The sequence below is a fragment of the Lagenorhynchus albirostris genome, chromosome 1 (assembly GCF_949774975.1).
Source record: "Lagenorhynchus albirostris chromosome 1, mLagAlb1.1, whole genome shotgun sequence".
NCBI classification, from domain to species: domain Eukaryota; kingdom Metazoa; phylum Chordata; class Mammalia; order Artiodactyla; family Delphinidae; genus Lagenorhynchus; species Lagenorhynchus albirostris.
The window spans coordinates 65,723,284-65,739,006 of NC_083095.1; the positions used below are offsets into that span (position 1 = coordinate 65,723,284).

A 15,723-nucleotide genomic window follows, 5' to 3' on the forward strand; every position below is an offset into this window, starting at 1 on the left:
CTTAACATTGTGGGCCTGACTTGCATCTGTCACTTGTTATTTTACTCTGGAAATGCAAATACATGACAAGTCTCAAATTAAGAGGCTGTTGCTATATGCAAGGCAGTGGTTGCTTTTTAAGAAGGAGAAAGTGGCTAAAAGACCACTGTCTTTGACTGTCCCCTCTCTAGGTACATGGCAGTGGGAGATGGCAGTGCTGTCAAAAGTGAATTAAGAAAAAAAGTAAAGGGACTTCCCTGGTGGCGCAGTGGTTAAGAATCCACCTGCCAATGTAGGGGACACGGGTTCGAGCCCTGGTCCAGGAAGATCCCACATGCCGTGGAGCAACTAAACCCGTGTACCACAACTACCGAGCCTGTGCTCTAGAGCCCGTGAGCCACAACTACTGAGCCCACGTGCCACAACTACTGAAGCCCACGTGCCTAGAGCCTGTGCTCCACAACAAGAGAGGCCAGTACAATGAGAAGCCTGCACAGCGCAAGGAAGAGTAGCCCTCGCTCGCCACAACTAGAGAAAGCCTGAGTGCAGCAATGAAGACTCCATGCATCCAAAAATAAATAAATAAATTTATAAAAAAATAAAAATAAAAAATGGATGTTCTTTAAAAAAAAAAAAGGTAAAGAAAGACTGTTACCGTTGAACATCTATTCAATAAGAGTGTCGTTACGTATGACCACAGCAGGGTGTGTGGTGAGTAATTATTTCCTTAGTAAATTCAGATTGTTATTTATGACCAGCTCTTAGGAAATGCAAGTGTATCTTAAACAGTCTTTGATCATGGTTTCACCTTTGTTTGGGTTGAAAAATAAATTTGAAAATCCTGACTCTGAAATGGATTGGTTTTAAATTTCTTTGGACTACTTTAGAAAAACATTCAGAAAAGGGATTCCAGTTTACTGGTGAATCGAAGTGAGTTTAGGTTGTGTCAATTTTCCTGATGGTTTTGATTGAACTTAATGACTTAGTCTGTAATTGAGTAACCCTTTAAATCAAACCCAGCCTGTAATAAGTGAACTAAATTTAAATCCTTAAGCCAACTATGGATGTAGAACAATCTTTAAGTTTATGAAACAAAGCACACTTCATTTTACTAAGGACACATGAAACTGAAATCGAGAACTCAATAAAATCTAGAAAGCAAAAAATAACTATTGCAGGTGCTAATAACTTACATTGATTTTGCAAATGAAAATCTATCTACCTCTAAGAAAATGGTGTCAGAATTTAGGGTACTGTAGACCAGGGATGAGAAAACTTTTTCTGTAACGGGCCAAAGAGTAAATATCTTAGGCTTTGCAGGCCATATGGTCTCCATCACAACTACTTAATTCTGCAATTATAGTGCAAAAGCAGCCATAGACAATATGTAAACAAATGTGTGTGGCTGTGTTCCAATAAAACTTTATTCATGGACACTAAAATTTGAATTTCATGTAATTTTCACATGTTATGAAACACTTTTGATTTTTTTCAACCATTTAAAAATTTTAAAACCATTCTTAGCTCATAGGCCAAACAAACAGGCAGTGGGCCAGATTTAGCTCACAAACTGTAGTTTGCTGACCCCTGCCTTAGCCTAATGAAGCATGAGCTGTAAGAGTAGGCAGGGAACTTCCAGACACATGAAGAATGTCAGTGGATCATTCGCCCTTCATTAAAGAGTAGCTATTGAACATAACATCACCTATGTACTCTCCTTGACAAAAAAGTTTACCCTGAGTTGAATGAGAAAACTGAACACATCCAGACTGTGGGTCATTCTATAAAACTGGACTGGGCTCTTCAGAAATGTCCGTTATGAACGACCAAAGAAAGAAAGAATAAAAGCACAGGGAAACTGTTCAAGATTAAAAAGATAGTAAAACTAAAAGTAATGTGTGACCTTTGCTTGGATCCTGGATTAAAGCAAAAAACAACTGTAAAAGGACACTATTGGGGCATTTGGAGAAATTCATTTGAGTATGTATTATCAGGTATTACTGTATCAATGTTAAGTTTCTTGGGTGTGAGAATGGTGTTGTGGACTTATAGAATAATGCCCTGCTCTTAGGTGATACATGCCGCAGCATTTACACATCTGCAATTTAATTTCAAATGGTTTGATCACACAAAAGTGTGTGTGTGTGTGTGTGTGTGTGCGCGTGTGTGTGTGTAGAGATGAAACAAATGTGGTAAAATATTAGGAATAAATAAATCTGAGTGATGAGTATGCAAATATTACTGTACTACTCATTCAACTTTTATAGGCCTGAAAATATTCAAAATAAAAATTGGACAAAGAATATATAGAAAAAAAGAGACAGCTGTAAATTTAGTTGGTTCAAGTTAGAAAAATTTGAAAGGTAAGAATTATATGGTACTTGAAAAATTAAGTATTTGTTAAAATTCTAAAAATAATACCAATTCCATTTAGAAATTAAAACAATCTGACTTACAAGAAACAGCTGGATCATTTCAGGGTGTTCTGATATTTTCATCTAATTTGTTCCCAGGAAAATTACAGCATTGGTAAAACCTGAGTTGGGCTAATCAAACACAACAAAGTTCTTAAACTAAGCTTCTCAAAAGCCCTGAAATTAGATTGTTCTGTTGTTGCATAAGATGCATATTTATTCAGTGACCAGAAATCTGAAATATATTTTTTCTGCAATTAAAACTTACAAATACAAAAACCACTTCTAGTAGTCAAATCCAGGTAATTCTGCATATTGTTTGCTCACTAGATTTTTGAAAATGTAGGGAAACAAGATAGGAAACAAAATAAATGAGTCCTCTTTTAATTTGGAGAAATTACCCTATTCAAGGACATGAAAGGTACTTTCACAAAAAAACTGTAAACCCTTTGTAGACAGAAACCGTGTTTTAGTTGCCTTTGTATCTCTAACGCCAAACACATTGCCTCACACACATAGCCAGTCAATGAATGAATGTTGTTGAATGACTGGGTGAATAAATGGAGTGGGGGGGACCCTGCTTTATATGGAAACAGGTTAGGTTCAGATTTGACGTAAGGAAAGGATTCAACATGACTCCGGCACTGGACTGGGCCACTGAAGGAAGTAATGAATTCTTATTTATTTACTTATTTATTTATTTATTGAAATTTACAATAATAGAATAAACATATATCTTGGATATATTCTGAGAGAAAACTTACCACTTAAATGTTCGGATATTTTTCTACATGTATGATGGGCAAGACAGTTCCTCAGTTTCAAGGATACTGCCTCTTAACATTCAGTCAGGTTTAAATGGATCTGAAAATCATGACAAATGAAGGGTGGTGGAGGGAACCGAAGAACAGAAATCACAGCAGCTGGGAGAGGATGACTAACTGGTCTCTCTCTTCAGGGTTGCCAGGAGAAAGGAGCAGAAATACTCTGAGCGGCTCATCAGGACAGAACTAGGACCACTGAGCAAAACTAAAGGCGAGGGGAAAGCAGAACTATGCAGATTTTAGCAACCTAAGAAATAACTTTCTAACAAAGAGACGCATCCAACGGCGGGACAGCTTGCCTTGACAGACAATGAACCACTGTCACTGAAAGTGTGTAGGCAGAGTTGGTGCGACCGTTTTCAAGGCTGCCTGGTGGGGGGCAGGGGTGTCGTGCCTACCTAGAGTGAAGGAGTGAGGCTATTCCATCACTTCCAGCCTGAAAAAGCACTGTTCAATAAACCGGAAAGTCATGCTACAAATTTGGTGTTAATACTAAGCAGATAATTAAAAAACACATATTTTCAATACCTCAAAGTCTTCAATGAGCACACAACAGGTAAATAGAACATCTCGGTCAGTTTGCTCTTCAAATGTTTTACCAATAGACTTAAACTTGGCATTGTTAATTACTACGCAAGGAAAATTTAGGTTGTCTCAGTATATAAAGTAATACCGTACCTCAACGGAGCTCCAGAATGCTCTTAGGTATTTCAGAGACTCCAGGATTTGTTCCTTCTCTGTGGTCTGGCTGCTAACCCTGTGTACTCTGTGATAATCTCGAGCCTAGCTTATTTTCTACAGCTGCCCCCTAACGAGGCATTTACCTCTAATCTCTTTCCCCTGTGTTGAATATTGCAGCTAGATGTCTGCCTAAAACCCCTTTTGAACAAATTCCTGCCCATTAAAAAGCCTAGAATGATTCATCAATTTAGAAATCTGTATGGAAAAGATTAGAAGAGGCATAACAATACAAATAGTTATTAAGTGGCAGAACTATAGGCTATTATTTTTTAAATGTTCTTGGTGTGGTACTAATAAAGTTCTAATAATAAGTAAAATCAGGTGCAAAACAAAGACGATACAAAGTTTCCTTACTACTTAGCATATTACATACAAAAGCTCCAACCTAACATTTTAAAAGACCTTTCATTAAGTCTCACAATTTACTGTTTCTCCTACTATCCCTGCAATAAAGCTGCACTATTTTCTACTGTCAAACTTCCAGCTCTCTTTTAACCCTTTTTTTCCTCCTTGTCCTTCATTGCTGTTTCTGTCTTTGTGCCTCTTTCACTGCTTTCTTCTCTTCCTCATGTACAGGACAACTACTGAATCTCACTGTGTGTTCACCTCGTCCATAATGTAGGTAAGCCTCCTGAGGGCAGGGCTTTTGTTTGTTCATCATTGCATCCCCTGCATCTAGAACAATGCCTTGCAGGTAGAAGATGTTAATGAATTATCAGTTGAATGAATGATTGTCATTACTGTGACTATCTGAATCTACATTGTTTCTTTTTGAAATTTGATATAAACTGATTATATATTGTATGGTTTTATATTGCATTTCATCATTTTTCTAATTGTTTATAAGTGTTTTAGTGTAGGTTTCTCAAAATGAATAGATAAATGTCATCCATATTACCTAATTCAATACTTCAATTCAGCAAGTTTTTATTCAGTACCTACTGTGTGTCAGGCACTTTAGTAGGTATTAGGATATAAATTCAAAACTACATTTAACAAGAGCAATAAAGACTAAATGGAATATTTCTTAGCTAATTTCTTTTACACAAAATAAATACACCTGAAATTTATAGTCTAAATCAAAAAATAATCAACTTTTTTATACTTCTCTACCATCTTTCCATCAAACCCATTCAAAATAATTATATAAAATAAATACAAGATATACTAGGTATCCTGAAACCCAACACTAAACCATTAATGATAAGTAGAAATAAAATATCTAGGATAAATTTTTATTGGTTTAGGGGAACTGGCATTTAATCATTTGCGTTCCAAGATCTTTATAGTTACCAGAAAGATTTTGGAAATTGTGACAGCATCATGTGTAGTTTAAGTAATTTTAAGTCTCTTATACAATATGGATATTTTGGAAGCTGCTACATGTCACATTTTTCCAGAACCAGATGCAATAATTTGGTAAAGAACACAGGTAGAAGAGATCACTAATTTTCCTTTTCCCCCAATAAACTATGTTTATTATGCCAATTTTAATTACCATGCAATCTAATGGATTTAAGGCTTATATTTTCCACATCACTAGACATCACAAAAATGAAAGCATTTTATACTGTCATTATACATCAGTGTTTGTACTTGGTTATACATATATACAGAAATTATTCACACATCTTAACCTTGCTATTTCCTCCTTTCAAACCAACATAATTTTACCGTGAAAGCAGCTTTTTAATAAATGGTATAAGAAATACAGCAAGGCACACTTTTTTAAAAAACTTTTTTCTCATTGCCACCTCAAGAAGCATAAAAAACAAAAATGTTGTACATAATTTAATAGTAGAATGTCACCAGTTTATAATATACAACACCATATAGTTGTTTCCTGAAGTGCTGCATAGATTATTATTTTTAAAAGGAAATAAATAAAATGGCGCTTTTAAAAGTTGCTTAATTTTGAAAGAAGGGCCAGTGTTTCTTCCCTATGCTGCAATCAAATCAAATGTTGGCCTTTTACGTAAACCTCTTTCCATGAACATAGGCATCATAGCATAAAAAAATCCAGACTGAAACGTGAAATTGGTCAAGTACCAGCGGGGGAGTGGGGGGGCATTCCAGACAGGTGAATTTAATGGACCATCAATTTGGTGAACTCCAGAATTTTAGAGAGTAGATGGGGAGGGGAGAAGGCAAACTGAAAAGTCTCTCTGGAGAGGTGGGGTCGGTAGAGGTAGCTTGGGACAGGAATCCATGGGAGAACAAGCAGCTTTGCTGAACTTCAAAGACAACCACCTAAAGAGAACCAGTGCACACATCCAGATCACAAGGCTCATGTGGACAACCGCATTCGGAAGAAAGATTCATCTTGGGAGAGGTCAGTGTAACAAATGGCAGTGACGCGATGGAACCAGAGACCAGCCCAGGGCGGAAATATGAGGCCACCCCTGAGTTGCAGCCAGGCTTACCTACAAGAAACACAAAAGTGACAAGAAAAGATTTCAGAAGTGTCTGTTTCATTTGCAAAACTGAGCCCCTTTGAAGAACAATGAAGGCTGCCATTTAGAACTACTTGCTAATGTTCTGAAATAAAAGGATACATAAAATATAGTGATTTTAGTGATTTTGATAGCCCAAATGCTTCAGAATCAATGTGAAAAAAATATATGTATTTTAAAAAGACATGGTTTTAAAGAAAAGAAAAATCATCAAGTTTGATCTTTTCTCTGGATCTCACCTACTCTTTTGCTTGTGAACTCAGTTTTGAACACTCAAGAAGCCTCAAATCAATATGAAAATGTGAGGCTGCCAATGCCAAGTGATGCAGAAAAGTATCAACAGTGATTCACAAACTGGGAGCCTTGACCCTCGGGTTTAACCTTTCCTTCAATCACTATATGTGTGACAGTGGAACTGAACAATTCCATTATTTTATAATGGGGAAATATTCATAACTGTGATAATCCCAAATGCTTCAGTCCCTTGTCTATAAAAGGATACAACTGGGGCTTCTAGCTCAAATAGGAATGCATTTCATTTAAAGCACAGACAGCATTGTGCAAATGAGAATGATTCAATTATTTCTGTACATCTGATGGCTCAGATACAAATTTGTTACAAACTCAATTGGTTCTTCATATTTCTGAGTAGCTAAAAGCAACCTGTTGAGTGTGAGGAACAATTAAATTCCAGGTTTAGGCAATGCAGGGTACAATTACGTTAGGTCCTCTGACCAGCTCTCAAATATAGCAAGGCTTTTGCTTGTATGGGTTTAAACTGAGTTCTGAAGTCTGATGTCTGATGTCAGGTTGCTTTACTGTCCTTCTAGAAGTAAATGTTCTCATTCTTTCTGTCTTGCTCTCTCTTTCTCTATAACCTTGCAACCTGTTTAAGAGCCAGAAAAGCTTGAGCAAATGTGGTTTGGCTGAAGCCACAGGATGTTGGGGAGAGAAGGCAAATTATCAAAAACAGGGAGAGACAGACAGGAACAGACGGGACGAAATTTGGTACAGTAAAATAACGCAGTAACTCAAGAAAGCATGGTGCATTGTTCAAATGCTGAGGACACGACTCATTTGAAATCTGGCCACTGAGTAGGGAATCCTTAGGTGAGGCAAATACGGTCTCACTAAATGATGGTATTTATATTCCTCTGCATAATCAAGACTTTCAACTTGGCCCACGTGGAAAAGGGCAGGACAAACTGGTTGAGACAAAGATCTGGGCTGTGTGTGTGTGTGTGTGTGTGTGTGCGTGCGTGCATGTGTGCGTGCCCATGTGTGTGTGCCCATGTGTGTGTGTGTGCCCGCGTGTGTGTGTGGTTGAGACAAAGATCTGGGCTGTGTGTGTGTGTGTGTGCCCGTGTGTGTGCCTGTGTGTGTGTGTGTGTGTGCCCGCGTGTGTGTGCCCGTGTGTGTGTGTGTGTGTGTGTGAGAGAGAGAGAGATGGGTGATGCCCAATAAAATCTTTGTTATTTGGCATGGCAGGGCTCATTATTCAGAAGTGCTAGATAATCAGAAAACACTTCACATCCACCAAGACCTTGATTTATTAAAGTGATTTTAAAGGAAAATATGCTAAGATTGCACCTACGTTGTTTAGTGAAAAATTAATACTCTATCACCAAGAGTAGTTTCTTAAACTTGCTTGGTCAGCTTTGGGTCACGTTAAACACTTAATGTCAATCCAATTAATAGAATAAGAATGTGTTGTGTACATGAGAAACGTTTGCTTTTACAGCTTTCCCAGTTTGTAAAAACTGAGCGGCAGCACTTTTTACTGTGTATGTGTATACTTGAGCATGTACGAATACAAGTGATTGCCTAAAATCTAAAATCTATAGGCCAGCTCTTTGCAGACCAATAAAGTAGGAAAGGCAATAGAGCTAAAAAGTTCTGAAGGAAATATATACATCCTAAGTAAATACAGTACCCCCACACACTAAAACAAGCCCGAAGAGCAGAGCAAACCGAAAGGAAAAGAAGTGTATACACTGGCTGAATGTGATGAGTTCAATTTTTGTACCACAGGATTTATCCAGCCTGAAGTTTACGGTTAAATCATTCACCAAAGATCAGAGGCTTATGATGAGGATTATGAAGAAATAACTATCAGAATACAGCAAAAAGATTAGTGCAAAGTACACCTCTTAGGCAGGTCCTAGGAGGCTCCCCAGAAAAACATTATATGCTTCCTCAAAATTAGGCAGAAATATCTGGATGTATCCAGTTACCTTTCCTTTGATGTGATTTGCTGTAACTGACCTCTCTATTTTTGTAGAAACATGACACATATATGAAAATAGTGAAAAGCAGAGCAGTGTACCCGGAAATCAGTGCAAATGCATACTGTGTTAGATCGTGTTAAAGTTTCTCAGTTTCAGTGGGTTTTTGATTAGAACACAGTAAATGAAAAACGTGTTCAAAAAATTTTGAAAAAAAAAGTTTGTTACTGTTGCAGACTGGAACTGCTATTTTAAGTTATAGCTCTTCTAGAAGGCATTACAATAATTTCATCATCTGAGAACTTATTTCTGGGGAAAAAAAGCAAACTGAATTTGGTGAACTTTATTTTCCTGATAAAAAGAGCACCCCAACTGATGGTTTTCAAATGGCTTAAAAAAGTAGAGCTTTTTCTTATAGGAAGAACAATGACAACAGTTAAGCTTTTATAGACATGAAACCTCTTATTTACCAAATAATTTTACTATGTATTCCTGACATTTAACACAGAAGGCATGTCAGCATTTTGAGATAAAATAACTTGTCCTGGTTGGTAGTATTTTAACAATATGTAAATATTTACACCAGGTGCCCAGTGTTAATGACTGGTGAAAAGTTTAGGCATCCAGACGTTTGTCTACATGATACTGGAAAAACTGAATAGGCCCAGTAAATATGGCTACCTAAATGGCCTTAGGCTGATAACAAGTCACTGGGTGGCGATGTGAGTTCTGCAGAAGTAAAATCAGGCTGCTTCTCCTATTGCTTGAGATCAGCCAGGCATCGAACCACAGGGTCCCACAAAATATTGCTAAATGGAAAGTGGGCTGGCTTGTAGTTTTACACTGTGCATGCCTGTAAAACGTGAGGATTACACAGATCCATCAGCATATTCCCATCCCTGAGTCTAAAGATGGAGCTGTGAGTCATTACATTTCATTCCAATTCTATATCTGTGTAGGGGAGAGAAGAAATCCCCGGAGCATCAAAAAGGGAGGAGTGCACCCCATAGGCTTCTCCAGGGCCAGAGCTTCTTGAGACCAGATCTCAGCATGACTGGTGACTTGAGGGTCACAGTCACATGATGTCGTGCTCAGAGTGGTGTTGCTTTCAAGCCTTGATACCCTTTCAGAAAACAGAAATCAGCCAGGCTCTACCGGCCCTTTTGCGGAGGTTAGCAGAGCCGGCGGTACAATTGGTTCTCATAGAACTTGTTTTGAAGCAGCTTATGGAATCGCAGTTGTTCTTCCTTAATGGTCAGTTTTACAGCATACTGATAGAGAATGTGGTTATAGGGTGGACATGTTTCACAGAAAATACATTTCTCTCTCTCCTACTTTTGTTCTCCCTTGCAACCAATTGTAAATAGAGTCTGAAACACAGAAGATTAGTTGAGCTATATTAGTAAGTAGGATGCTTTTCTTCAATTTTGCATACTGAGTTTATTTTTAGGGTATATATATGGTATAGATTCCCCCCCTCACTCCCCATTTCTAGCAGCTCTACACAGAATCACACATTTTAATGAGCTGAGGGCACAGGTGTTGCAGGAAAAAAAGTAATGATGTTTGCCATTCATCTTTCAAATTAAATAATGTGTTTTTAAATAGTAACTTTTTTCATAATACATTATGGGAACAACATTTATCTGTCACATTTTAAAAGATGTATTTGTAATAAATGTAAATTACTTTTAGAAAATCAGTAATTAGGCTCATCAAAAAATAAACAATCTGCCACAAAAAAGATAATCTTTAGCATAGTTAAGTGTAATAACTGTTATTTGAATAAGTTAACAAATTAGGGTAGATTGCTTCTGTAATTCATTTCCTATAGCACGAGTTTAGGTTACTGCATTAAGCTTCTGGAGTACGGGTGGAGACGGCATTCAGTACCTCACACTTCAGTGAAATACAACTCTTACATTCAAAAACTGAAATTTTCTTCTTTAAACTTGATTGAGAAAGTATATTCATCATTGGGGCTTAGAAACGGGAAATAACAGAATTTTTGTGTCACTTTTAGAGCTGTATCATCATATCAGAATTATCAATCAATAGCTGTCTTATTAAACATGAAGAGTAGAATGACTTTCTCAAAAAAATTGGATGGAAATCAGCCTGTCACCTTCAGGCAAAATTCAAAAATTCTGTTCTTATCAAAACACCATTAACTTGTCACGTATTCTCTCTGCATTTGCTTTCTGAGCCTGTTCTCAGTCTCTGTGTGGATAAATAAAAGCCTCTTCTTTAACATCAACTTTCCCCTCCTATTTGAATCCTCAGACTTGGTCATGATTAGGAGCTGTGACAGCACAGCCTTCCACCGGGGAAGCAAATGTGATGATAGTTACATTAGACAGAAGCGTAAAAGGAAGGCTCAGATCAGGAGATGCAGCCTTTAACCTAATCATTGTTCATCTCCAGGCACTGAAGGAAGCGGGCATCTCTGTGCACAGAAGCTGAAGCGGGGAGCACTGTCACCGTGCATGCATTCTGATCAGAGGGTATAATTGCAATTTTCAGAACCTTTTTTCCTCCCTTAATGGAAGAATTTGAGGCCCTACATTATTTGACTACTTCCTCAAATTTTTTATTCTTCTTGCCATAATGATGTAATGAAGGTAATGTTGCTAAAAATGTCAACTGTGACTGTTCTCTCCCCTTTTGCTTCATAGTTACTTGCATTGTTGGGAGTATTTCTTTCATCTAAATGTCTTATTCAGGTAAATATCTGCCAAGAACAGCTATCCTGACTAGTCTTTTCTCCTATCATAGCTTTGTTGACTAAAATTCATATTTTAAGTATGTATATATTAAATATATGTTAAAATATATCATATATATATATAAAAAAAACATGAGGACTATACGCACCTTTCAATGAGATGATTTTCATGCTTGGAGAGGGTTACATTCTACCTATGCATATTTCTATGTCGTTCTTCATGAAGGTTCAGAAGATTTTCTTCACAGGTTAAAGTTTTGGGGTTGGGATGCAATGCAGCCGTGTCTTTTGGCTGCTTTGCCTTCGAGGAGAATCCGGGAACTCTAGATTGGGCTGAAGAAGCATCATGTTCTTCTGGCCTTCCAGACTCACCTGAGTTTTCTGAACTCTCCTTTTCACCACTCAGCCTTGAAGGAGTAGTTAACTCTGAGCTTTCTCCATAGACATTAGAAGCTTGGGGTAAACCATCCACTTCCTTTCCTACATCACCTCTTTTTGGAGGGGGAGGACCTGAAAGAGCCATCACGTCTGCATCATCGACGAGGAGAGAAGTATCACTGAACTTGGAAGAGCCTGCTGCTGCTTGCAGTGGCACTGGAGCTTCACTGGGAACTGCAGGTTCATTTGGAAGAGCGCTGGAGAAACAGGACTGGTATTCAGAAGGGTCCTCCTCAACACAGGCCTCGAAGAAGCATTCGGTGTCTTCCTTGTCTTCTGAGCCAGAGTCAGTCATGTCCGGTGGCAGTGGAGTGTTGCTCTTCTCTTCTATGTAATTGGTGACCTCCCCGCAATCACTGTCATGAGATGAGAGAGATAAGTATGAATAAAAGTCCCCCTTTCTCAGCTGGATGGGCCGGTGGGAATGTTCCAACACCTTCTCCTTGATTTGAGTTAATGAAGTAGGAGCAGCTGCCTCATTTTCAGGTTGAGATTTACATTTTAGGGCTGTTGAAGCCATGTCAATGATTTCCTTAACAAAGTCGTGTACGGAACAATCTTCGGCATCTTTCTGATGGAAAACATCTGGGTCACAGTTGCAACAGGAAACGTTGTCACTGATAGAAACGGTTTCCTCTGTTTCGCTTTGTTCAAGCGCTAGGCAGCAACGAGCAGATTTTCCAGCCATATCTGGTGCATCATTAGATGAAGATTTCAGTACCTCAGAGTCCTGTCTATTGATAACACTGGTTTCTGAAGGCAGTTCTGGACAAGACTTCTCAGTGGGAGTAGAAGCAGCACTTTGATTTTCAAAATGGTGGTGATTTTGACATTTCTTTGGAACATGTCTAACCATCTGGGGAACAAATTCCTTTCCAGCAATATTTGAATCATCTGAGCTATCCATAAGTGCTCTGCACTTACACTGCTCACTCTCTGAAATCCTTTTCCCGGTTGAACCAAGATTTTCTGATTCCTTTGAAATCTCATTCAGTTTGTCCTTCTGCCTTTCTGGAATAGTTTCAATATTGCCATTTTCCATGTCTGCCACATATGGATCTTTATTAACTTCGAAAATATTTTTCTTATTTTCACCCTTTGTCCCTAACTCACAGGTGTGGGGTAAATTCTTACTATTTCCATTATTTTCGGAGAGATGTTTTATGGAGCCATTTAGAAGGGCCTCAATGTTCAGGGTGTCAGAGGAATTGTTCATCTCACTACTACTTACATCCTTACTGCCCTTTATTTCATCACTGAGATTACACCTTCTCTTATCTCTTGTCAAGGAAAACTTCGGTCTAATCCAGGTCTGCAGCTCATTCTTTATATAGTCCAGCCCTGACATCAAGTTGCACTCTTCATAAATTTCATCATCTGTTGCAATACTGGAGTCGTCATCCTCATCTTTGATGCACAGTTCTTCTTCTGTCAAGGTGAGCGTTGAGCTGGAGAGGAGGTCACTGTCGTCTTCATCATCAGTGCAGGCAGAGGTGCAAGAGACATTCACGATCATGCTGACATTGACATCACTTTCATCGGCCACTGAACGAGGCAGGCGCTTCCTGAATGATGCATTTGATTCCGGGATCTTGTTCTTGTGTAACACAATATCCTCTGAGCAAAGAGAGAGCTCATCACTGCTGCTAAGTTCTGTAAGAGATGCTGGCGAGTCTTCATTGATAGAAGATGCTATGTCCAATGACAGTTGGCCAGGAAAAGACATCTTTTGGGAGCAGCTTTGAAGAGTGATATCGGAAACACTTCGCTTTATCTTTTGCTCCGAAGGGCTCTGGATATTCTCCAAACGATTCAGGAGATCTAATGTTCTTTTACTCAGTTCACCAACTGAGCCACTGCTCACGCTTATGTCCCCAGAGCTGTGACAGCTAAAAAGATCTTCATTGCTTTTATAGGATGTCAACCAACTTTCTAAAGAAGTGCTTCGCTGGAGGCTGTCACTGCCATTTTTAAAGATGCCCAATGCGAATAAATCACCCCCTGGAGAAAGAGACTCAATAGAGGAACTATGAGATAAAAGGGAGAGCTGTTTGGCATTCTGCATGCCACTGAAGGTCTTCTCTACATCACCACTTTTATATGAATTGCGATCCATTTCATGAGATGCACTTGCCAAAATCCTTTCATGGGGAGGTGCATCTGGTTGTAACTCTGTAGCCTGATGTTTAGATTTGCAGGATTTTTTATCAAAATAAAAACCATGAAGCAGGGGATCCTCCACATGTGCTTTTTCACTTTGTGACTGTTTCATTATCATTGGTAATTTGAGTTTTGAGCCTTGGAGGTATGAGTAATCATAAAATGTAAACACATCATGTTTTCCTTGTAATTCTTCTCCCAAACAATCAGGGGTATGTTTGGTAACAGTGTTTAAATCTCCAACTTTTCCATTTACACAACCGACTGGTGAAATGGATAACTGAGAGCTATTTGGAAGCTTAATTTGTTCCTCCTCATCTTTAAACTTTTGCTTTAACACGTTAACTGCATCTCCCATTTGTGGGTCCAGATGTTCAGTTTCAGGGTTACTTGGGGACCCATCCACCACATTGTGCAAGCACATTTCAGAGTTGGTAGTGGTTTCAGTGTCTCCTTCACTGACAATTCCACTCTCACTGCCTGAATTCTGACTCATGTCTCCTCCATGGCACGGGCAGGGCTTCACCGAATTGGAAGCCCCTAGAAGATCTGGCAAAGATTTGGCAGATGAAAATGAAGAGTCTTTACTGAGACTCTTAGTTAAAACGCTAGACTGTGTCATGCTAGTGAAGGTCGGACTGTTTTTCAGGAATGGGATGTGGTTGTCTTCATAGAGCTCAACATTGTGGAGGCTGTATACTTGGTAAATGTGTGGACTGGACGGGGCAGTGATACTCGATGCACACTGAGATGCCCCGTGGTCACCTGCCTCTTCTTCATAACCAGGGTCCTCACTACCTGTCTCTTCAAGCTTTAAGGAAGGCAAGACAGGTTGGGATTCTTGATCAAGGTCATTCGATTCTTCATTCAAACTAATTAACTTGTTACTTATGTCAGTTTCATCCCATTCCAGGGCATCCTCACTTGTCCCATTTAGGTCCATCAAGCCAGGATCAATCACATTCAAAGTCTCCTGTGTAGGAGAAGTGAAAAAAAAGAAGAATTAGGGAACACAAACATGAAAATTTTATCCATTCAAAATCTCTTGGAAGAGTCAGGAAAGAAATTTGCCCCAAGCATGAATTTGAAAGATAGCATAATTATCAGCTCTACTCCTTTCTGGAATAACATCCAAAATTATTGAAAAATGCTTTTCTATCAATAGTAATTTTTCACTGAGGGCAATAGCATAGATTAAAATGTAAGATTATTACAGTCAAATTGTAATATATGGAATTAGCCATTTCCCATTGATTCTTCTATCAATACATTTTTAACCTTGGATTGGGTGAAGATAAAACTGTCAGGTAAATAAAGGTAAAAAGAGTATAGCTTATGACATCTTTTAGGGAATATTCACTCTGATATTATCTCAGTTCTGGAGTTCATAATGGAGTACTATCTGCAGCCACATATGGTGAACCCCCTCCTGCTTCTATTCCTGGGTTCTCCACTTGAAGCAGCTTCTGCCTGGGAAAAGAGAATAGAGTTGTATCTACCTGTAGAGCCATTCACAGGCCAGAGGCTCTCACGTGTCTATCTTTTCCACTGTCTTCCCTTTCAGCATTCTTCTTCTTCAGAATTTGGCTCTGTTCCCAATCAGACCCAAGATGAGCAACCTCCGACTGGTTTCCGTACCTACGTCTTTCTGGACCTTGAGTCTCAGGCCCCAGTGCTGCAGGGCAGCTTCTTAATCACAGTTCTCTCAGTCCCTCTCTTCCGCAGTCCCTCTCTATGACAGAGATTCCACTTTGATCCTTGTTA

General features: G+C 38.7%; 1 protein-coding gene across 1 annotated transcript in view; it reads right to left on the bottom strand.

Annotated features, from left to right (window-relative positions):
• Window positions 1-3,038: 3,038 nt before the first annotated feature.
• AKAP6 (A-kinase anchoring protein 6) overlaps window positions 3,039-15,723 on the bottom strand; it is a 373,547-nt gene continuing 360,862 nt past the window's right edge. Inside the window, exons 12-13 of the mRNA XM_060143847.1 lie at window positions 11,734-14,932; window positions 3,039-6,381 (exon numbers count right to left, since the gene is read on the bottom strand). Coding sequence (XP_059999830.1) covers window positions 6,209-6,381; window positions 11,734-14,932 — 3,372 coding nt within the window. The 3' untranslated portion in view covers window positions 3,039-6,208. The remainder of the gene's footprint in view (window positions 6,382-11,733; window positions 14,933-15,723) is intronic.